Source organism: Peromyscus maniculatus, chromosome X, assembly GCF_049852395.1.
Source record: "Peromyscus maniculatus bairdii isolate BWxNUB_F1_BW_parent chromosome X, HU_Pman_BW_mat_3.1, whole genome shotgun sequence".
NCBI classification, from domain to species: Eukaryota; Metazoa; Chordata; class Mammalia; order Rodentia; family Cricetidae; genus Peromyscus; species Peromyscus maniculatus.
Genome location: NC_134875.1, coordinates 37,576,740 through 37,587,375, shown reverse-complemented (window position 1 = coordinate 37,587,375; position 10,636 = coordinate 37,576,740). Strand labels below are relative to the sequence as shown.

The window sequence follows — 10,636 nt, the reverse complement described above, 5'->3', positions numbered from 1 at the left end:
CTACTAGTCTGTGCTCGTTTTCCTGATGATTTATTTTTATTTTCAATTGTGTGCGCCCATGCCTATATGTAGGTCTGTGCATGTGATTGCAGGTGTTCAAAGAGCCCAGGGGTGTGGGAGCCCCTGTAGTTTGGTTGTGGAATTGAGACCATTAGTACTCAGTTATTGTTGAAAAGTAGGTGTTAATTCCTGTGATTTGTTAATTTTGTAGGTTTTTTTTCTTTTCCCCTCTTGCTGAACTATGATCATAGTGTGGTTTATTCTTTGCTGTGGATTTGTAGAGAAATTTGTTTTCCTCTTCAGTCCAAAAGATTCCTGTAAGTATTTTCTATGGAGCTAGCTTAGTGCTCATGCATTCCTTTAGCCTATTTTTTTTTAAACCATGGAGTGTGTTTATTTTCCTTTCAGTTACAACAGACCGTATTGCTAGCTATAGTCATCTGGGTTGGCAACTGAGTCAGAATTGAAATGCATCTGCTCGGGCCTCCTGCCTGTAAAGTTGCAGCTGAATAATCGGCTGCCATTCTGCCCTATGGGACATGGCGTGTCTGGCTGCTGCTGAGATGCTGTCTTTGTTCTGTGTCTTTAGTGTTCTAATTGTGAGGAGGACCAGTTCTTTCCTGGTCTGTCTCCTGGTGTTCTAAGCACTTCACATCTGGATTTACCTCTCTTTTTCCAGTTCTGAGAAGTTTTCTGTTATGAGTTGTTTTAAAAACATATTTTGCTTCCAGGTTTTGGCTGTTACAAACAATGCTGATATGAACATAGCTGAACAAGTGCTCTTGTGGTATGATTGAGCATTTCTTGGGTATATGCCCAGGAGTGGTATAGCTGGATCTTGGGGGAGATTGATTCCCAATTTTCTAAGAAAGTGCCATATTGATTTCCCAAGTGGTTGTACAAGCTTGCATTCCCACCAGCAGTGGAGGAGAGTTCCCCTAGTTCCACATCCTCTCCAGCATAAAGTGTCTTCAGTGTTTTTGATCTTAGCCACTCTGACAGGCGTAAGGTGGTATCTCAGAGTTGTTTTGATTTGCATTTCCCTGATGATTAGGGATGTTGAGCAATTCCTTAAATGTCTTTCAGTCATTTGGGTTTCCTCTGTTGAGAATTCTCTGTTTAATTCTAAAGCCCATTTCTCAACTGGACTGTTGGTCGTTTTGATGTCTAATTTCTTGAGTTCCTTATATATTCTGGATATCAGCCCTCTGTCACATGTGGGGTTGGTGAAGATCTTTTCCCTTCTGTAGGCTGTCGCTTTGCCTTTTCGACCGTATCCTTTGCTCTACAAAAGCTTCTCAGTTTCAAGAGGTCCCATTGATTGATTGTTTGTCTCAGTGTCTGCGCTACTGGTGTTATATTTAGGAAGTGATCTCCTATGCCAATGCATTCAAGACTATTTCCTACTTTCTCTTCTAGCAGGTTCAGAGTAGCTGGATTTATGTTGAGGTCTTTGATCCACTTGGACTTAAGTTTGTAATAGCCAAAACCTGGAAACAACCTAGATGCCCTTCAACTGAAGAATGGATAAATAAATTGTGGCACATATACACAATGGAATACTACTCAGCAGAGAAAAACAATGACATCATACAGTTTGCAGGCAAATGGATGGATCTAGAAAAAATCATCCTGAGTGAGGTAACCCAGACTCAGAAAGACAAATATGGTATGTACTCACTCATAGGAAGATGCTAGATGTGGAACAAGGATGACTGGACTGCTACTCACATCACCAGTGAGGCTACCTGGAAAACGGGACCCCCAAAAAAGACAAGGAGAAATGGAAGAGATCTACATGAACAGCCTGGTCATGAGTGGGAACAATGAAGGGCTACGGTCAAGGGAAAGAGAGTGGGAGATCCTAGCTGTATCAAGAAAAGAGAGGGAGAACAAGGAATAGGAGACCATGGTAAATGAAGACCACATGAGAAGGTGAGAAGGGGAGGAAGCAGAGAGCTAGGGAGGCTCACGGAGATCCACAAAGATACCCCCGCAAAAGACTGCTGGCAATGGTCGCGAGACGGCAGGAACTGACCTACTCTGGTGATGGAATGGCCAGACACCCTGATAGTTGTGCCATAAACCCCATCCAAGGACTGAGGAATCTGAATGCAGACATCCACAGCTGGGCCCCTGGTGGAGCACTGGGAGTCTAATTAGTGAGAAAGAAGAGGGTTTATATGAGCGAGAATTGTTGAAGCCAAGGTTGGATAAAGCACTGGGACAAATAACCAAATGAATGGAAGCACAGGATCTATGAACCAAAGGCTGAGGGGCCCCCAACTGGATCAGGCCCCCTGAATGCGTGAGACAGTCATTTGGCTTGATCTGTTTGGGAGGCAGGTGTGCATTGGTGCCGGATCCTGGGCTCATTGCATGAGTTGGCTGTTTGAATCCTGGGACTTATGCAGGGACACTTGGCTCGGTCTGGGAGGCGGGGAATGGACCTGCCTGGACTGAGTCTACCAGGTGGACCCCGGTACTCGGGGGAGACCTTGATCTGGAGGAGGTGGGAATGGGGGGTGGGCTGGGGGGAGGGGGGGCGAGAGGGGGAGAACAGGGGAATCTGTGGCTATTATGTTGAACTGAATGGTGTTGTAAAATAATAATAAAAAAAGGAATTGAAAAAAAAAAGAAAAGAAAACATAGGACATCAACCTCTGACTTCCACACCCATAAAAAAAAAGAAAATCACATATTTCCAGGCTGCTGTCATTAATAAAATATAATTTTATTAAGGGAATTACAAAAGAGAGAGAAACTAGACAATTCAGCTACCATTGCTTACTAGTAAAATATTCTGACTAAGTAACTTCATATACTAACTTTTAATGTACTAACTCTGCTGCTTTGCAAGATCCCTACAATGTCTCCTCCCATGATTTTGCCTTTTAAAAATTTATTATAAGAAAATTGAAAGTGTTTGATGAGCTTTTGTAAAAAATATTATTGGACTTTATGGAATAAAATTCATTTAATTTAAAAAAAATTTTACACCTTTAACTTGATTCTTCTCCTTCTATGCTGTTGTCATGGATCTCTCAGGGTGTTGAGTGTCTTGGATTCCCACTGATGCATTCTTTGTCTTGTTTTGATTGTTCCAACAACTTAACTGTATTTAATTTCTCAACCATGTTTACATTTTCCCAGAAAGCAGTTTGTGATTAACTTTATTCTGCATGTCTTTTCCTTCTTGTTCTTTGCTTCTGATCCTTAACTATTTATTGCTGATTTAAGGTTGTATTTTTTCTGCCATTTTAGAATGGAAGCAGCATGATATAACACACTTTTTATTAATAGTGAGCTGGTTCATTCCAGTGGATTTCCTGCCCTCCCCTCCAGTGCCAGTAATACCCAACAACAGCTCCGGTTAGTACAACAACGACCAAATATCCAGAGAGGTGTCAGAAGAGACACTCCCAGGTTGGTGGTAACCAACAGGTGTCTATTTGGACTTTTAAGACCTACTCCACAGGAGGAAAATCATCCCTCATCCTAGAAACCTAGACAACGTCCCATGGCTGGCTAGTGAGGTTATGTATCTTAGAAGAGAATTTACAATTGCCACGATGATAGACTGGAATAATTCAAACCGCATTATTAATCTTATCCTTATATAAGTGTGACTACCACCCCTAGTCAGAGAACCCTCTGTCTACAGCAAAGGGAGACCATCAGAGAAGCCACACTTGGGCAGGATGCAGAGAACATTGGCTCATGGGGAGCACAGCCCAAGTGCCTACATCTACATCACAGTTCCTGCATCTATGACTCAGGAAATGCAGGGGAAGAGAGGGGCTGAAAGATTTTAATAGCCTCAATACCAGGATGTCTGCTGTGAAACAGTCACTCACAGAACTGGCTGCATAAATGAGATCTGAACATTTGCCCATATCACCAGACAAGATAATGGAGAGATGGTAAAGTGTCCATGGAAGGAGAGACACTATGTACTGGGATTTTCAGTCTGAGCTTTATTTTGTTCCTAGACAGAGAACTGTGGGCAAGTAGTGACTACAGAAAGAGGGGGAATTGACCTCTCCCAGGGATGAGCCCTCTAAGTGGTTAGTCAAGGCAAAGGAGCAGCCCTGAAATCATATACACACAAACAACTAAAGCCGATTTAGCAGGCCATATTCACACAGTTGTTCATACATATATGTCTATATGTAGAAGAGTAAGTGAAAAGAGGCAATTAATGTGAGAGTAGTGGGGGAAGGCATGGAAGGAGTTGGAAGGAGGGGACTTGGGAGAAATTGAGGGAGGAGAGATTCTATCAGTCCATTTCTTTTATTTAGTTGGCTTTAGTTGGCTTTCTGCTTCTGTAAAAAAACATAGGAACTAAAGCAAACCGTGGAGGAAAGGGTTTATTTCCTCTCAGAGCTTACAGTCTATCACTGAGAGAAGTCAGGGTAGGAACTGGAGGCAGGAACTGAGGCAGAAGCTGTGTAGAGATGTTGCTTACTGGCTTGCTCCTCTTGGCTTCTTCAGCCTGCTTTCCAATACACTCCAGGATGTCCTGAACTGGGGTGGCTCCACCCACAGTGGGAGGGAACCTTCCATGTCAATCATTAATCCAGAAAATGCTCCTCAGAATTGCTTACTGAATGGAGCCTATTTCCAATGGAGAATCCCTCTTTCTAGATGAGTCTAGCTTCTGGCTACTTGACAAAAAAACTTGTCACCACAACAGACACTTTGTCCACTGGAAAAAGAAAAGAAAAACCAAAACAATATAAAGAGAAACAGACAAAAATGGTTCTCTCAGATTCTATGGTTGGTATGAAATCCCAGTTATGGCCAGAACCATCTCTGTCTGGATAAACACCACCTCCCTAGAGATTTTCAATGTCCCTCTTGCCCATGTGTGGTACAACATGGTCAGGGTGAGCATGAAAAAAACTATGATGGAGGACAGGAGAAGTCATGGGTCAATGTACACACCCCTTGACAAACTCCCTTGACATAAATGTCTACTGATGCTTACTCTGTGATGCCCCCCCCACAGAAGGAGACCTTGTCATTTTCTTTAAATGGCATTTCCTTGATAACTGTCATACATACCATACTAATGCAGAAGACACATGAAGAAAGACCATTTATTTCAAATACAGGTTCTTAGGGAAGAAAGATGTAACAACATGTGGGTGGAAGACACAAATGCATCTGCAAGTGGATCCTGGTCAAGGCTGACACAGTGGGGCACCTGCACAATCTTTAGATTGAGGTGGAGCGTGTCCCAGGAGGAGCAATGCTAAGTCCTGGCAGATTCTTCCCTCACCAGATCTGTTCTCTCCTCTTCCTGAACCATCTCTGCAATGAGAGGGAGAGGGATTTGTTCAGTAGGGTAATCAGGATATAATCAGAAAAGACATCCTGTGACATTAGCTGCTCTCTATAATTTAGATTGCACAGAAGAACCTGCTGTCTCCCTACTCTAGTGCTGTGTGAGGCTGAGGGGCTGGGACAGAGTCCACTGCTTGCCTAGAATGTGGGAGGCTCTGGTTTCCACCCCAGTACTGCAGAACAATCCCTGCACAAATGTCCAAACATTGCATGCCCTTCCCCCCTTCCTACAGTTATTTATCCTGAGGGAAGTGAGCAGGATTTTCAGGCAGATGCACCAGCGTGCTTCAAATAATTACAAAGCTGGGTGTCCTTATATATGTGGCCTCTCCAGATGCTTCAAACAGCAGAGGGACCAGGCATTTGGACTCTATGCTTTCCCATTCCCATCAGTCTCTGTTTAACCAAGCTTACATCAACATTATCAGTGCCGGGTTCTGCCTGTCCACTATCCACACACCCAAATTACTCCTGTATGGATAGAATCCATGCTTACTTTTCAGTATTTCAAACATTTTAGGATCATGGAACCCGCAGTTACACTAATTTGAATCCTTTAATGGCCATAACCCCAGGACTGCTCCATAGAAAATCTAAAGGATACCAGCATTAAAGGACTTGAATGTACTCATACATATATATTTATTTAAATACTGAATGTAAAAAGGACATAAAGAAGTAGGAACATGACTTGCACCTAGTGTAGTGAAAGAAAAGTCTATAATAGATTTGTGGGAGAGCCTAACCAGAGGCAGGGACATCTGGCAGAGTCCAGAGTGGATGAGACGAGACTGATCCATGTGAGGAGAGGAGGAGGGAGGGGAAGGATACAAATGTATCAACATTATAAACAAAGGCATTGTGGTACCCTGAATTATCCCAACCACAACTCAGGCTTCTCCAGCAAAACATTTCTACTTGTTCCACCTAAAAACTACATGAGAACAACTCCACTCCCAGTTTACATGGCTCGCACTCCTGTGTGGAACCATAGGACAGCAAGGCAGGGGTCTTGCAGGCTGGAATGTGTGGGTGGCTTTAGTTCTGGAGGGCAAAATGGAGGCAGACAAAATGGCCAGCAGATGAACATGCCTGCCTGCCAACCTGAGGAGATGATTTTGAGACCAGGACCCACTTCCTGGAAGGAGAGAACCAAGTCCTTCCAGCTGTCCTCTGACCTCCCAATGTGAGACAAGGCTCTTCTCATCCCCCCACACACTCATGCAAGACAAAACAAAACTTCAAAATGTGATCTGAACTTTTCAGTGAATGAAGACAAGAAGGACAGCTGCCAGGAGACAGAGGCCTCTCTGTACCAGCTTGTTCCCTATGAAAGGACTTGAAGCCACACAACGTGCTTACCCTTCTTCAGCACTGGATCGTGATTTCTCTGGAAAAGGTGTTCCAACTCCTGCAGCTGTAGCCCTGTCACAGAGGCAGCGGCAGGACCCCCAGGCTGCATTTTGGGCATGGTAACTGGAATGGACTGTGCACTGGGTGTCAGAACTGACACAGGCTGGACATGCGGTCCTGTAATGGCACAGGCTGTACATGCTCACAGTAACAGGCACAGGCTGTACCTGGGGCACAGGAACAGGCACAGGCTGTACCTGGGGCACAGTAACAGGCACAGGCTGTACCTGGGGCACAGGAACCGGCATAGGCTGTACCTGGGGCACTGGACCTGGCACAGGCTGTACACCAGGCACTGTTACTGACACACACTGTACTCGGGGCACCAGATGTGACATATGCTGTACACAGATCACAAAGCTGCACAGCCTTGGTGCTCCCTATGCTCTCAGGAAATGGCTTCTGAGGTGGATGCTCGTTCTTCTGGCTATTGGGACTGGCACCCTGACTGTGGGTGGGAACAGCATGAATAGAAGAAACACAGTGTCCTGTACCAGGGACTTGCCCCACCTGACATTAGAAATAATTGTTCCACAGAGGTGGAGTGAGTTGACAAGACCATGATAAGGGGACAGAGAACCATGTGGAGTCAGCATGAAGCAGCATAGCACCTGTAAATCTTTCTCACTCAGCAAGGCATAGTGACCACAGTTTGCCAGTGACTCCTTCTGCCATAAATGCCATTTCTGTAATACGCAACTATGGTTCAAATACTTATACCCATATTTTAGTATCCTGAAAAAAATAGAACCAACATACTGAGAATCCACCTCTTTATTGCTGAGATAATTGCAGGGAAGAAAAGGATGTCATGGCCAGCATGTGTGGCCGAGACACTGGGTGCAAGGCCAGGTTCCAGGTCATCTGGCTCACAACAGTGGTGGCACTCATGCGCTGCTCCAAAATCTTCAGGGATCGTTGCTTTGGGGACCAGGTGGTGCATCGATCAGCACCACCATTCTATTGCTTCTTCTGAAAATAGCTCTCCTGGTCCTAAACCAATCCTTCAAGCAGAAGAAAGGGTTGCTTTAGTACACTGAACTGTACCACCACTGAAGAACACATCCTGTAACCATGTATACTTGCTCAATTTTACTAACATTTTAAAACATATATGGATTCCATCCCTGGGCCAGAGTGTGCTAGGTATGTGCTCCAGGACAGAGCTACTCCCCTAGAAAAGCACCACATTTCTGATTGCCCAGGAACTGTTTATCTATCTAACCCCAAGAAAGATTGAAGACTTACCTCAAGTGTGTACTGATTGTTCAGAATGCTGGAAGCAACAGGTTTTTGTTCTCATGGAAACAGTCAAAACACCCTCATGAAGCACCTTATGACATGTACCACCACACACAGTCCTTCAGCTATGGGACAGACGTAGAATATTGCCCCTTCTCTGCATCAATTGATATTTTTAATGCATTTGTTCAGAATAGAATGCAGATCTAGTGCGTGGGTTGTTCCTGGTCCCTGCTGTGTGCTGAAAAGTATCAAAAACCCCGGCGAACTATCTCAAGGCTCAAAGCTGTCTGTGAAAGGCTCCATGGTGATAGCCTTTTGTGAGTACCCAGAATGCACATTTTATGAGACAAAGAGCACTTCTTCCTGTTCTATGCTTCCTCCCTAGCCTCCAAGCTTACTATCTATAGGCCTTTTCCCTTGTGGGCATGTGGTCTGGAAAAGCCAGGGCTGATTGTAATGGTGAGCACAGTTCACATACGTAACCAACAAAAGACAGGTAAAAGGTCTATGGGACATTTGAGCTTCCTGGTCCCAGTATTGATTGAGAACTAAGCCAGGCATGTGACATTTGCAGACTAGAACAAAACAAGTCTGAGAAAAGTTTTTCTGACACACACAGAGTGAAAGTATTGAAAGTGGGCAAGAACATGGTCTCTTCACTTAAGTGAGGCATGCAGGCTGCACAGCCTTCAGAAGGTCATGGAGAACACACTATGTCCTCCAAGGGACAGACAAACCACCTTGGCATCTGAGGTTTCAGGTGTCCAGGTTGGCATTTCCTGCCTGAGAAAATGGAGGTCTTTCATCATCTTGAGCCTAGCCCGGCTGTGGACTTGTCTGGCGTCCTTGGGATACAACTTCAGGGTCCCACTCTTCTGCTATAATTATCCTCTAGAAAACTACTACATCACAAGATGTGGAGCCCTTCCAAAACATTTTTTTTTAAATACTGACCTGCACATCTTCTTCTGTCACACCCATAGATCTTGCAAGAGCCTTCCTGAAGTGAAAAGATTCCAATATTTAGGCCTTGTGGTGGAAACAAACTATATAAGGACATATTCTGATTCCTTTTAAATGTGTACGTGCTCACACACACAGACACACGCATACATACACACACACAAACACACACTCCAACTGCCCCACATACAGTAATCCTCACAACTATTTTGCAACTTATTTTGTAACATGTTTCTTTCAGGGATCAAAATTAAGTGTACCCCCCAAACACAGGTATGTTGCCCATGTACTTAACATGTAAAGCTTCATTAAGAGAGCCTCCACGATGTAAACTGTTAGTCAAATTTTAATCTGAGCTGGAATCCCTCCTGCATTTTCCCAGCCACACCTCAGGCTTCTCACTCATTCTTACAGAGACTTATTTAGAAAAAGCACTGTCTAAATTTCCCATTCAAGTGCCACTTAAACAGGCAACAGAACACAGTCTTTCCAGTTGGACAAGGGCAAATCCCCTTACTACAGAATCCAATTTCTACTGGAGGGTCCAGACATGGTGTATTTGTTTCTAGAGGAAATGAGGGGTTCAGGGAGCACCAAAGGACAGCCTGGATGCACTACCTGAAAACCAGGTGCCTAGCAGGGCATTCTGCTTACCTTACTTGAAAGCTGGGGAAGTGATTCTCTTCGAAAAGATGCTCCAGGTCCTGCAGCTGAGACTGGGTGAATCTGGTGTGGCTCTGGAAATCCCCAGCCTGGAGACTCTTGGTGCCCTCAGACATTGCCACCTCTTGCTGAGGCTGCTGTTGAACACTGCTGCCATGGCCACCTTCTGCCTGGATCCCCTTGTCCATGGGGCCAGAACTACAATCACCAGCATGTGCTCCTTCCATTTCTTCTTTGTTTTCTCCCTCCTCTACCACTCCTGTGGCTTCCTGAGCAAGACCGGACTGAGCAAGCTCTTCTTGAGCAGGCTTGCTTGGAGCAAGTTCGCCCTGATCAAGCTCACCCTGAGCAAGCTTGCTCTGTACAAGCCCTCTATTGCCTCCTTTCTCTCCAGGCTTCAGGACCACTGCATTGTGTGAGAAAAACACAAAGATAAAGATCTGAGCATCTTGGCCATGGATATTTGGAAAGCCTAGAGAGGGGCCACGGGCAGCGCCGGGTAATCGAAGTACATGGCCACTGGCCTTTCCAACAGATTTGCTTCCCGGATTTTGCCCAAGTCCAGTCAGAACCATTTTACTGACCATGCTGTTTTTCCTGTTGCTCATCAGCTCCTGTACTCAGCATCCTGTTGAAACACTGGCTGCAGCCCTGGCGAGTCTCTGTGCAGGGAATCTTTCAATCAGACCCGAGTTCCGAAGCTTTATAGCCACGTCCTCACTGTCTGGAGTCACAGGTACAGCTCTGATTCTTGACCCAGAAAACTTGTCTTCTGGACACTCAACGTAATTACAATGTGTCCAATCACATTCTGGCCTGCACAGGCTCAGTAGCTGTCGGCTTGTCCTCTGAGGTGTCTAGCCTGAAGCACATTAGGGCTGAAAGAGCAGGGAGTATTTTTAAAAATGCAGTGAGTGTGTGTGGTGGGGGTGCGGAACCTGTGGCTCTGGTTTTCTCCTTAGCTGACAGCCCTAGTTTTGGATAAGGCTGGACTGTTCAAATT

General features: G+C 45.0%; 1 protein-coding gene across 3 annotated transcripts; it reads right to left on the bottom strand.

The window, feature by feature from the left end:
- Nucleotides 1-7,518: 7,518 nt before the first annotated feature.
- LOC143270671 (uncharacterized) lies at nucleotides 7,519-10,390 on the bottom strand. Of its 3 annotated transcripts, none has more exons than XM_076561515.1 (4): nucleotides 10,218-10,388; nucleotides 9,625-10,039; nucleotides 8,962-9,007; nucleotides 7,519-7,766 (listed from the first exon to the last, which is right to left on the bottom strand). In XM_076561515.1, the coding sequence occupies exons 1-4, from the start codon at nucleotides 10,258-10,260 to the stop codon at nucleotides 7,671-7,673; spliced, it is 600 nt and encodes a 199-aa protein (XP_076417630.1). In that variant the 5' UTR covers nucleotides 10,261-10,388; the 3' UTR covers nucleotides 7,519-7,670. The 3 variants fall into 3 exon arrangements, 2 of the variants coding, with proteins under 2 accessions (XP_076417630.1, XP_076417629.1); XR_013047915.1 differs by adding an exon at nucleotides 8,011-8,129 and having other exon boundaries at nucleotides 7,664-7,766; nucleotides 9,625-10,390; XM_076561514.1 differs by having other exon boundaries at nucleotides 9,625-10,389.
- Between the last annotated feature and the right edge of the window lie 246 nt (nucleotides 10,391-10,636).